Source organism: Galeopterus variegatus, unplaced genomic scaffold (assembly GCF_000696425.1).
Source record: "Galeopterus variegatus unplaced genomic scaffold, G_variegatus-3.0.2 Scaffold5216, whole genome shotgun sequence".
NCBI lineage: Eukaryota > Metazoa > Chordata > Mammalia > Dermoptera > Cynocephalidae > Galeopterus > Galeopterus variegatus.
Window position 1 is genome coordinate 137,318 of NW_007731327.1, and position 12,852 is coordinate 150,169.

General features: G+C 44.6%; 1 protein-coding gene across 1 annotated transcript in view; it reads right to left on the minus strand.

The window, feature by feature from the left end:
• Positions 1–12,852, minus strand: part of FAM135B (family with sequence similarity 135, member B) — a gene marked incomplete at its 5' end in the record, with an annotated part of 120,917 nt that overhangs the window by 103,576 nt on the left and 4,489 nt on the right. The window contains one exon of the mRNA XM_008589109.1: positions 4,337–4,510. Coding sequence (XP_008587331.1) covers positions 4,337–4,510 — 174 coding nt within the window. The remainder of the gene's footprint in view (positions 1–4,336; positions 4,511–12,852) is intronic.

A 12,852-nucleotide genomic window follows, 5' to 3' on the forward strand; every position in this document is an offset into this window, starting at 1 on the left:
TTTTATATATAAATTTCATATTTTATAGGTATGTTTTATTCCTCCAGTGAAATTTAAAGGATCTGATGGCCAAAAGGGTCTTGATAATAAATAGCCTCTGGGGACATCATTTTCATTGCAGATGCGCAGGAACAACTGTGGAAGGATTTAACCCAACAGACTCATGTTTCCGCTTCAGATACATGGTTACTTCAATTATCTTTTCATTCCAAGAACTTTTTGAAGGACCCTCATATCCACAGGGAAATAAAATTAACATTATATTTGTTTAATTCATTTATCTAAGTCCTTATTGGCTCATAACACATGCCAGGTGGAGTGTTAGGTGCTAGGGTGGCAAGAGGATCAAGGCATGCCCCTCACCTTACAGGCATTTTGGTCTAGAGAGGGAGGCAGACAAATTAATGGATGTGATAAGGTGGAGGCAAAACCAGGCCAGCAAGCTCCTCTCCAGCAAGGTTGCAAAAAAGAGCAGGTTATGGAAGAAACTGGGTCAAGAGGATGAATAGTCAGAGACAACACTCAAGTAGGGCATGGCCAAGTGGTGGAGTGACAGCTAGTGAAGACAATCTGCCAGGGTTTGGTCTCAGTGACACCATTTGTGAGCTCTGCCCCATGCCTCTGCTTCCTCGTATGCCACCAGGGGTGATACCAGCATTCTACCCGTGGGGTTGGTGTGAGGATTTCATGATTAGCCAAGGACAGCTTTAAGTACAGTGTCTGGGAAAACAGTAATGTTTCAATACATGCTTGTAGGTACTGTGTATAACACCACTAATATGATAAAATATAATCATTATTGTACTTATATAGCTATTGCGGATAATACCACAGATAGAATAAAATACAATGTAATCATTTTTCTGATTTGTTTTGAATTAAGAGTTGAAGCAAGTCTACAATTTAGCTAGAAGAGGGACAAAAGAAACAGTCCAGAAGAAAAGTAGGATATGCGTGTAAGTACAGATGCTCACGGCACATTCAGGGGAAAGACTGCAAATTATTAATACCTTATATAATTTGTGATTTACTTAAATGGGACCCTTAATTAGCTTTTCTGGTAGATCAGAATCCCCCTAGTGAAATCTAATCGTACCCATTTGAGAGTTAAAGATTGGATTCTTTTCTTCGGTTTGTTTCAGGGAAGGTTAAGGGCCTTTTGAGGTTACATTTTAATTTCACACCTGCCTCAGACTGATTGGATGTTACCGATGCTGGGAAAAACTGTTTTCCTGGAAAAGCTAGTGCTTGCTTTATTTGACATGTATTTCCCACAATCTTAAAGGGTTCCATTCATTCCCAGCTACTAAGAGCCAACTGATAGAAATGCTTCCTGCAAAATCCAGAGAACAGAGACAATTCTATTTTTACCCCATCCCTGGAGAAGACTAAGCTCTTATTGTAAATTTCTATCTGTGCTCCTCTCCAGCAAGGTTGCTGCAGACAAACTTGTAAGAGACTGTTTCTGTCAGAAGGTTAAACTTTTTACTGAGATATCCCAGATCTCAAATCCTTATTAGAATAGTATCAACGCTCCCAGCAAAAAAAGGAGAAAGCCCCGCTCTTCACTGCCATGTCAGGTGGTGCAAGTGCCTGTCATTGCCCAGCTAGTCCTCCCGCCTCCACTGGGATGCAACTCTCAACCCACTCACAGCTGCTGCAGGGATCTTTACAAAACATAGGTCTTATCAGGTAATTCTCCTGCTCAAAACCTTCAAGGACTCCTTCTTATATAATAAACACACTGTTAATTCCTTAATGGGTCATTCATTAACACTGTTAAAATATGGCTCCAATCTCCCCCTCCCAAATTCAATTTTCACCATCACCGTCCCTATGCCCTGGGTAGAGCACAAAGGTCATTTCTTATACAATTTTTTTCCTCACATCCTTTAAGCAGAACCACTTCTTCCCCATCCTAAAAGTTAGCTAATATTTATCAAATGTTCAGTATGTGCTAGACACGAGGCCTACAGTGTGGACTGTAGCAGGTGCTAAATATATATTAATCAATTCAATACTAGGCCAAGAGTTTTACATGTATTTCATTTAATCCTTCTAACAACCTTCTGGTATATCCTGAAACAGAAGCTCACATGCTCAAGCTATTAGGGGCTCAGAATTGCAACCTGGGTCCCTTTGATCCTAAAGCCCATGCTTTAAACCCCTGCCCTACACTGGGCTCCCATAATAATTTGCACACCCCTCGGTTTAACAGGTATCACTCTGAATTAGAGTTCACTCCTCTGTGCATTTCTGCCAGACTCTGAGCCTTTTAAGGTCCCAGACCTGATTTTTCATCTGGGATCTTCTAGGCTTAGCCTTTCTAGAAGTGGTGAAAGCTTAGTGACACCCACTCCGAACCAAGCACATTTTCACCACATGCAACACTATATACTTCATCTCACTGCATCCCTCATCATCCCTGTCAGTTTAGTATCACCTTCCATTTCTAAAGAAATCCCTTCTCATTCATTCATTCATTTATACTTTGAAACAAATGTTTAGAGAAGTTAGGTGACTTATCCAAGGATCCCCCAAAATAAGTGCTGGGGCTGGACAATGACATGGTTGTGACTCCAGCTGATGAGCAACAATTTGCTCTCAGGGCCCCAGAACTGCCTGCTGGGAGCTCTGCCTCTTCTACCCCAGGTGGCTGTCTCACCTGCAGTAGTGGCAGCCTGCTAATCCCAGGACACAGCCTCCAGCCGGCAGCCTCACCTCGCTGACAGCAGAGAGATCACACCCTTACCTCTGCAGGGAAACCATTATTTACCAAGCCCCAGAGTGAGCTGACTGCTGGAGAGCACCCCTTATGGGGTAATAATACTCTCTGTTGCTTTCTGGATTCTGTTTCTCCTACAACTTCTCAAGGTCAGGTCTGCTTTCCCTTGTTCCTACAACTATGATTCTTGTAACATTTTCTATCAAACTCTATTACAACACCATTTATTACATGATAATTTTGCATAGGAAAGATGGTCCACCCCACTGGACTGTGAAGTCTTTGAGGGAAAGGTCTGTCCCCAGGCATCTTTATATCCCTAGCAGGATGTGCTGTGTGTATCCTAACAGCTTCCTTAGAGCACAGCAGGCCCTCAGTAATGAAGAGGTCTTCCTCATACAGGCTCCTCCTTAACTTCAGTTCCCAATTCTCAGCAAGGCACTCATTCAAGATGTTGGGCAGAAAAATGTCCAAACTTCCCAGCAGAACACTACGGGCCACGCACTACCTGATCTCAGCCCATGGTTCCAGGCTTGGGTGCTGCTGCTCTGCCTCTCTCCTCCCCTCAATTCCCTGTCCCTTTTGCTCCTGCCCTGGGCTCTGACTTTAACTCCCCCATGGGATTTCCCTGTGTACATCCCAGAACAGAACTCAGCAGGTGGGGATCGTCTCTGGTCAAGGCCTCCAGGACAGCAGCTCCTCTGAGTCACGTGGCATGGCTCAGATCTGGAATCTTGTTTCCTATTTGCTGGCCCAGGGGTTTCAGGCCAGGAATGGCAAAATTAGTGAAGACTCGAGTCTCTGCACATGCATTTAAACTCTTAGAACTGAGAAGCCGTCTGGAAAAGGGACACTGGGAAAATTCCCTTCCTGAAACTCCATGTTGCAAGATTCTATGCCTAAATACCCTACTGCACCTGTGTACACCTTTTGGTGACCAGCACGAGTGATGTCTTGAAATGATTTGAGTATTTGGCCACGCTGGGAGCATTCATGGGGACAGCCGAGCACAGTACACTGCATCACGGTTGTCAGCTCTGTCCCTCCACTCACGGAATTCATGAAACCTCAGTGCTCCCTGGGACCTTGGAGGTACTCTGGAATGATTCACTGAAAGGGAGAAGCTAAGGAACTTACAGGTGGACCTTCTGCTTCTGAACAAATAGCAGCTGGGGGGTAGAAAGAAAACAGAGCCCCAACCATGCGCCTGTCACTGTCCTCATCTGGGATTCACTAAAAACTCACGTAGATGTGATACATCAGTGCTCCTTTTCTAGAGATGAAGATCATGTGGCATAACAGAAGACATTAAGTGATTTCTCAAATAAGACACAGAAAAAAATGAGGTCACATGTAGAGTCATGGTTGAAAGCCATGGTGAAAGCCATGGTTTGCAGATTTTCAGCCCCTGGGCTCCACGCCTTGACTCCCGGTGCCCTGTCTGCACCCCTCCCCTGCTCTCTCATCCCCTCAGTGAGGCCCAGAGTCTAAATCTACAGCCTCAGAGAAGCTCCTTGCCTGTGCTGATTTCCCTGGCAAACTCCGTGCCTCCCAGCCACAGCTGTGACATGAAGGTCCCCCATGCCTCGGGCCCACCTCCTAAATTCATACCTGATCAGGGGCTGCTGCAGAGCCACCAGTGCAGCGTGGACAGTCACTGAGATCACCGACAGGTGGAAATAGTCGAACATGACTGGGACCTGGTGGTGGAGACCTCTCCGCGGGTGGAAGTGCAGGCCGAGCGTGCGGCTGCTGATCATCGTTGCCCCATCCACATCCCTCAGCCTGGAAGGCAAGCGAATGAGCTCACGTGAGTGATGGTGGGTTGTCCCTCCTGTCACCCAACAGGTCTATATCGTAGCCTTACCACAGGCCAAGTGCTGTGCACGCATTGTTTTTTTTTTCAATCCTGCAGATATTCTGCCTGATAGAAATCAAAATGAGCTCACGTGAGTGACAGTGGGTTGTCCCTCCTGTCACCCAACAGGTCTATATCGTAGCCTTACCACAGGCTAAGTGCTGTGCACGCATTGTTTTTTTTTTCAATCCTGCAGATATTCTGCCTGATAGAAATCATTTTTCTCATGTTTGGCCCATGAAGACACCAAGGCTCAGAGAGAGAGAAAGAATTCAGGAGACATCACACAGCTGCACACGGCGGGTCTGGGACTCACTCTCTGCTGTCACTGACACCAAGCCCACATGTGAGTGATAATTAAGATGTCCAGATTCTCTTTTCAAGGCTCACCCCAACACCAAAGCCCTCCTAGCCCTCCTACCCCCTCTTCTCTCCTATTTACCCCACATACGTCCAGCACTGCACTTATAATGCGGTGCTGACTTTGAGAGATTGTGTATTCGATTACATTCATACTTTTTAAGGACAAGAACTGTGACTAATTCATCTTTATATCCCCAACACCTAGCCTAGTATCTGGAATACTATGGAAGTTCATCAAATGCATGCTTATTAAAATGAGCAACTGAATGACTGATTAAACAAGAGAATGATCGGCTCTTGGAGCACAGTGGTTAAATGGTCTAACCAGTTTTATTAAGAATTTCCCCCAGCTCTGCTCCAGCATTTCATAATTGGTATGTGTCTAATTCCTGAGAGCTAAACCAATTGGCAGGAAAGGCCCAACTGCATCTTTGGTTATAAAAAGGGCATTGATTCTTCTCTGAATAAAATGCAGCCATGGGCCGGCCCAGTGGTGCACTGCTACAGTGCGCCGCTTGGGAGCGCGGTGGCACTCCCGCCAAGGGTTCAGATCCCACATACAGACCGGTTCCCGCTCACTGGCTGGGTGGGGTGCGGGTGCAACGCCGAGGGTTGCGATCCCATTGCCGGTCCTGGTCCGGTATGGGCGCGACACCGAGGGTTGNACACCAAGGCTCAGAGAGAGAGAAAGAATTCAGGAGACATCACACAGCTGCACACGGCGGGTCTGGGACTCACTCTCTGCTGTCACTGACACCAAGCCCACATGTGAGTGATAATTAAGATGTCCAGATTCTCTTTTCAAGGCTCACCCCAACACCAAAGCCCTCCTAGCCCTCCTACCCCCTCTTCTCTCCTATTTACCCCACATACGTCCAGCACTGCACTTATAATGCGGCGCTGACTTTGAGAGCCTGTGTATTCGATTACATTCATACTTTTTAAGGACAAGAACTGTGACTAATTCATCTTTATATCCCCAACACCTAGCCTAGTATCTGGAATACTATGGAAGTTCATCAAATGCATGCTTATTAAAATGAGCAACTGACTGACTGAATAAACAAGAGAATGAACGGCTCTTGGAGCACAGTGGTTAAATGGTCTAACCAGTTTTATTAAGAATTCCCCCAGCCCTGCCCCAGCATTTCATAATTGGTATGTGTCTGATTCCTGAGAGATAAACCAATTGGCAGGAAAGGCCCAACTGCATCTTTGGTTATAAAAAGGGCATTGATTCTTCTCTGAATAAAATGCAGCCATGGGCCGGCCCAGTGGTGCACTGCTACAGTGCGCCGCTTGGGAGCGCGGTGGCACTCCCGCCAAGGGTTCAGATCCCACATACAGACCGGTTCCCGCTCACTGGCTGGGTGGGGTGCGGGTGCAACGCCGAGGGTTGCGATCCCATTGCCGGTCCTGGTCCGGTATGGGCGCGACACCGAGGGTTGTGATCCATTGCCGGACATGAAAAAAGACAAAAAGGAAAAAAAAAAAAAAAAAAAAAGCAGCCATGGTAGCCCTCAGGAGGACCCAGTGCTAATCTCAAGCTCTGAAAACCAATTGTTTAGTTCTGTGAGTTTCTCTGAGCCACAGCATGTGGGGAACTCGAGCAGAGCGTCTTCCGTGAGCACAGCAGAGAGGAGATGCTTCTCTCTTCTGCAGAGAAGAGGAAATGAAGCACATGGAGGGAAGGTGAAAGGACCAGCCTCCCAAGACCCAACCTAATGGGCTTTGCTTCCTTGAAATTCTTGTTGCTTATATGTAAATGAATGCCAAGAAAGAGAGCCAGCTAAGGCACTGGAGCCCAGTGTGACCCCACAAGTAGACAACAAAGAATGGTCTCCTCTTTTACCAGAAAGAACCCTGATAAGGAGGGGGCAGAGAGAATACCCCACAAGCCTCGGAAAGTTGCTAACATTTATATCCATTTTAATTCTGACAATTTATTGAGGCCTTGCTATGAACTGAACACGGTGCTTTTTCCCTTCATCTAGATGAGAATCATATGAGGTATTTACTAGTATTATTCCATTTACAGAAGAGGAAGTAAGGCCAAAATGAGTTAATTATCTTGTTCAAAGTCACAAGGCAAAACTGAAATGCTAGACCAGATCTTTCTGATTCCACAGTCTGTTCTGAGTTACTGCTAAATACAGCTTTGAATTCATACAGACACGGGCTCCAGTGAATCACTGAAATATTCTTTGGGGCTTGAACAACAGGAGATTAAATACACGTCAGGGTAGCAAAGATGTCAAAAATGTTAACAAGAATTTAGGCCACATTAGCAGAAGTAAAGAATTAAGAATGAGGGAGGCAATAGCTCTCCTGTGCTCTGAAATGGATAGAGCCAATTAATGAAGATAAAACTCAGTTCCTGAAGGGTCTGCATTTAGAAATGACAGAGATAAACTTGACAGCATTGAGAGAAGAATGCCTGGGTTCTAATAAATGTACTAAAACAAAACAAAACAAAAAAAAGCTTGGAAAAAACTCTGATGTTTAAACTGGAGATGAAGAGATGACCTAAAGTTTTCGTATCCGAACTGCTATCCAGACTGAGAATTCTTCTGGGTGGTCCCAAGGAATGAAATTGAGGCCAACTGAGGAAAAGCACAAAAGGATGAATTGCTCCTTGAAGTAAAGAAGTTTCCTGATCTGCAGAACTGTTCAGGGACAAAATGGGATATTATGGGAAGGAGTGATCCCTCCCCCGCACGTTGTCCCTGTGAAAGCAGGTGCTGATGGCAGTTGCAGCGTAACAAGTACAAATGTGAGGTTATACTAGAGCAGGGTTTCTCAACCTCAGTACCATTGACTTTGGGGACTGAACAATGCTTTGTTGGGGAGGGGGCTGTCCTGCGCATCATAGGATGTTCAGCAGCACCTCTGGTGTCTACCCACTAGATGCCAATATCACTTCTCCCCAAATGTCTCTGGACATGGCAGAATGTCCCCAGGGAGCAGATGAATGTTCCCAGGCAGCAGAATCATCTTACGTTGAGAACCACCAGACGAGCTGTCCTTCAATAGCCCCTCCATCCTTGATATCAGATGCCCCACTGCCTACGTGGTGCTAGAGAAGACATCTGACTTAACCATGTTTCAAAGCCTAATGTCTTCCCCCAGGATGTGCTACAGATATCTTATCATCCTCAAACACAATTTATGAAAATAAAACAATATAGCACTTTTAATCTTCCCCAGCCTCTGGCTTCCTGTTCCTCTTAGCTAATCTTATACTTCATGAAACCACCCTGTTCTGATTAATATTAAGGGCTTTGTGTTATGGGGAGGAAATGACACATTGAATCCTAACCCCACCTACATCCAGGAAGCCATAAAGAGGACTTTTTTTCAGCAGACCGTGCATCTGGCTTTTAATGTATATTGTCTCCCTTAATCTTCATAACAGACCTACAAGGTACATATTCCTTAATGATGCTCATTTTATAAATGAGGCTACTGAGATTTACAAAAGTGCAGGGATTTTCCCAATATTTCATAGTTGATGAGTCCAGAACCTAGATTACTGAATTTTATATTTTGACTGGACCAATCTCCTATACAGAGCCTCTCCATTTACTACTATTTTGTTGGCAAAAATGTATTATTTACTGTGTCCACTATGGCTTATCATTGAGGCTGCTTAAGGGGCCGGGTGAAAAACAATATCTAGGTTGAGGGTGAAGTCAGTGGCAGTGTTTTGTGACCAACTGGAAATGTCTACCATGGAGCTGAGGATGAGGATGAATGTCTCTGCAGGAAGCAGAGGGATACAGCAGGGCTGAGTTACTGGGGGAGTGAGTGATAGAAGTCTCAGACAGTTGAGGGGGAATGAAACAATGGAGGTGGGGGATTCACTAGTAACAAGTACAAATGTGAGGTTATACTAGAGCAGGGTTTCTCAACCTCAGTACCATTGACTTTGGGGACTGAACAATGCTTTGTTGGGGAGGGGGGCTGTCCTGCGCATCATAGGATGTTCAGCAGCACCTCTGGTGTCTACCCACTAGATGCCAATATCACTTCTCCCCAAATGTCTCTGGACATGGCAGAATGTCCCCAGGGAGCAGATGAATGTTCCCAGGCAGCAGAATCATCTGACGTTGAGAACCACCAGACGAGCTGTCCTTCAATAGCTCCTCCATCCTTGATATCAGATGCCCCACTGCCTACGTGGTGCTAGAGAAGACATCTGACTTAACCATGTTTCAAAGCCTAATGTCTTCCCCCAGGATGTGCTACAGATATCTTATCATCCTCAAACACAATTTATGAAAATAAAACAATATAGCACTTTCAATCTTCCCCAGCCTCTGGCTTCCTGTTCCTCTTAGCTAATCTTATACTTCATGAAACCACCCTGTTCTGATTAATATTAAGGGCTTTGTGTTATGGAGAGGAAGTGACACATTGAATCCTAACCCCACCTACATCCAGGAAGCCATAAAGAGGACTTTTATTCAGCAGACCGTGCACCTGGCTTTTAATGTATATTGTCTCCCTTAATCTTCATAACAGACCTACAAGGTACATATTCCTTAATGATGCTCATTTTATAAATGAGGCTACTGAGATTTACAAAAGTGCAGGGATTTTCCCAATATTTCATAGTTGATGAGTCCAGAACCTAGATTACTGAATTTTATATTTTGACTGGACCAATCTCCTATACAGAGCCTCTCCATTTACTACTATTTTGTTGGCAAAAATGTATTATTTACTGTGTCCACTATGGCTTATCATTGAGGCTGCTTAAGGGGCCGGGTGAAAAACAATATCTAGGTTGAGGGTGAAGTCAGTGGCAGTGTTTTGTGACCAACTGGAAATGTCTACCATGGAGCTGAGGATGAGGATGAATGTCTCTGCAGGAAGCAGAGGGATACAGCAGGGCTGAGTTACTGGGGGAGTGAGTGATAGAAGTCTCAGACAGTTGAGGTGGAATGAAACAATGCAGGTGGGGGATTCACTTCTGAGCTTATAAGTTGGGAAGGTGGCCAGCCTCTTTTAGGGCCTCTGAGATCGACATAGTGCCAGAACAAAAAGTCCCAAGAACAGTGTAAAGCAGATAGGATTTCTCAACCATCGACTATCCCACCAAGGGGAAGCAGATGTGATGAGAGAAGCAGGTTGTCAGAAGGACTGGGGTCCTGATAAAGACAAAAGCTTCTGCACAGCAAAAGAAGCAATCAACAGAGTGAAAAGACAACCAACAGAGTGGGAGAAAATATTTGCAAAATATAGATCTGACAAAGGATTAATATGCAGAATATACAAGGAACTCAAACAGCTTTACAGCAAAAAACCAAATAGCCCAATTAAAAAATGGGCAAAGGATCTGAATAGGCATTTCTCAAAGGAAGATATATGAATAGCCAAAAGACACACGAAAAAATGCTCAACATCACTCAGCATTCGGGAAATGCAAATCAAAAGCACACTGAGATACCATCTCACTCCAGTTAGGATGGCTAATATCCGAAAGACTGAGAATGATAAGTGCTGGCGAGGTTGCAGAGAAAAAGGAACCATCATACACTGTTGGTGGGACTGATAAATGCTGCAGCCTTTATGGAAAATGGTTTGGAGGTTCCTCAAACAATTACAGATAGATCTACCATATGACCCAGCTATTCCACTGCCGGGAATATACCCAGGGGAATGGAAAGCATCATGTTGAAGGGATATACCTGTATGTTAATTGCAGCACTATTGACAATAGCCAAGAGTTGAAGCCAGGCCAAATGTCCATCATCAGATGAGTGGATAAGGGAACTGTGGTATATCTACACAATGGAATACTACTCTGCTATAAAAAAGAATGAAATACTACCATTCGCAACAACATGGATGGACTTAGGAAAAGTTATATTAAGTGAAATAAGTCATGCACAGAAAAAGAAATACCACATGTTCTCACTTATTTGTGGGAGCTAAAAAGAAAGAATGAAAGAAAGAAATTCACAAACAAGTGGTGGGGTAGGGGCAGGGAAGAAGACACAACAATCACAACAATTCCTTGAACTTGTTAAGACAAGTTAATAGAAATGATGTTGATGGGGGGAGGGGGGAGAGGAAGGGAGGAAAGGAATTGCTAAAAGGACATGAAAATCAACTACACTGTATATTGATTTTTTTAAGTTAAATTAAATTATAAAAAAAATTAAAAATATAAAATTAAAAATTTTAAAAATGGTTTATTTCCTATCTGAAAAAAAAGACAAAAGAGAGGAATCTGTGATGTTAGCCCAGATACCATGCTTGGCCGGACCTTGAACAGACGTCCCTGCCAGCCCAGCAATCAGGAAAGACCAGCTACCCATCAGCAGATGTCTATTCTCAATGCCCAGACACAATCGGGTCTCTGATAGCTCAGTAAAGGTCCATCTTTGACTTAATTCCCTGTATTAGTCCATTTTGTATTACTTATAATAAAATACACAGAACCGGATAATTATAAAGAAAAATGACATTTGCTGCTTACAGTTTCTGAGGCTGGGAAGTCCAAAGTCCATCTGGTGGTGGTGACAGTGACTAAGGGGTCTCACATTGCAAGATGGTGGAAGCAGACAGAATAGAGAGAGGAAAAGACAGCCTCTCCTCCTCTTTTAAAGCCCTCAGAACCACACCCCTGACCACCATTTTTAATCCATTCACTAGGGCTTGGTCCTACAATCCAATCACCTCTTCAAGGCTCCACCTTTCAATTACCATAATAGGATTTCCCACCCTCTTAATAGTCACAGTGGGGGCCAAGTTTCTAATACATAAAACTTGAGGGACACAATTCAAGCTTCAGGGAGTTTTGGGGGGAACATAATTCAATCCACTACATTCCACCCCTGGTCTCCCAAAACTCATGTCCTTTTCACCTGCAAATACATTCATTTCATCCCCAAAGTCTTAACTTGTTTCAACTCAAGGGTCCTAAGTTCAAAGTCCCATCTCTGAAATCAATACAAGTTATCTATTTCCAAGATACAATGGTGGGGCAAACATAGGGTACATATTCCCATTCCAAAAGGGAGAAACAGGCCAAAAGAAAGGTGTAACAGGTCCCAAACAAGTCCAAAACTCAGCAGGGCAGGCATTAAATCTCAAAGCCCACAAATCAGGTACCTTGACTCCATGTTCTATGTCCTCTGCATGCTGGTGTGAGGTTTGGGTTCCCAAGTCCTCAGCCACCTCCACTTCTATGGCTTTCCTGGTCTCAGGCAGTGCTTTAGCTCTCACAGGCTGGTTCTACACGCTGGTAGCTCCACAGTTCTGGGGTCTCCATGGCAGCTCTTCTCCCAGAGCTCCACTAGGCATGGCACTGATGGGGTTTCTCTGCAGCTCCGAACCCACGTTTCCACTCCGCATTGCTCTAGTGAAGGTTGTCTGTGGTGATTCCACCTTGTGACAGATCTCTTCCTGGGCTCCCAGACTTTTCCATACATACTTTGAAATCTGGGTGAAGGCTCCCAAGCATTCTGAGCTCTGGCATTCTGTGAGTCTGAAGACCTAACACCACGTGGACTCCACCAAGGCTTCTGGCTTGTATTTTCCAAAGCTGTGGGTCCAGCCATACCTGGGGCCAATTTAGCCACAGCTGGAGCGGCCAAATCAGCTAGGGTGCTGGTTCTAGAAGCAGTTTCCCAAAGTGGCCCCGAGCAGTGAGCCTGTGGAGGGCTCCTCAAGCCAGTTCTCCAAGACCATTTAGTCTCCCTAGATCTTTGGGCCTTAAATGGAAGAGTTGGCTCCAGAGGCTTCTGCAATGCCTTCAGGGCCTTTTTCTCCTTCTCCTGATAATCCCATTCTTTTGTGTTAAGTACCATTGAATTTTCCTTCTGAAAATGCTCTCTACTTCTCTACCACATGGCCAGGCTGGAAATTTTCCAAATCTTTTTTTTTTTTTTTTTTT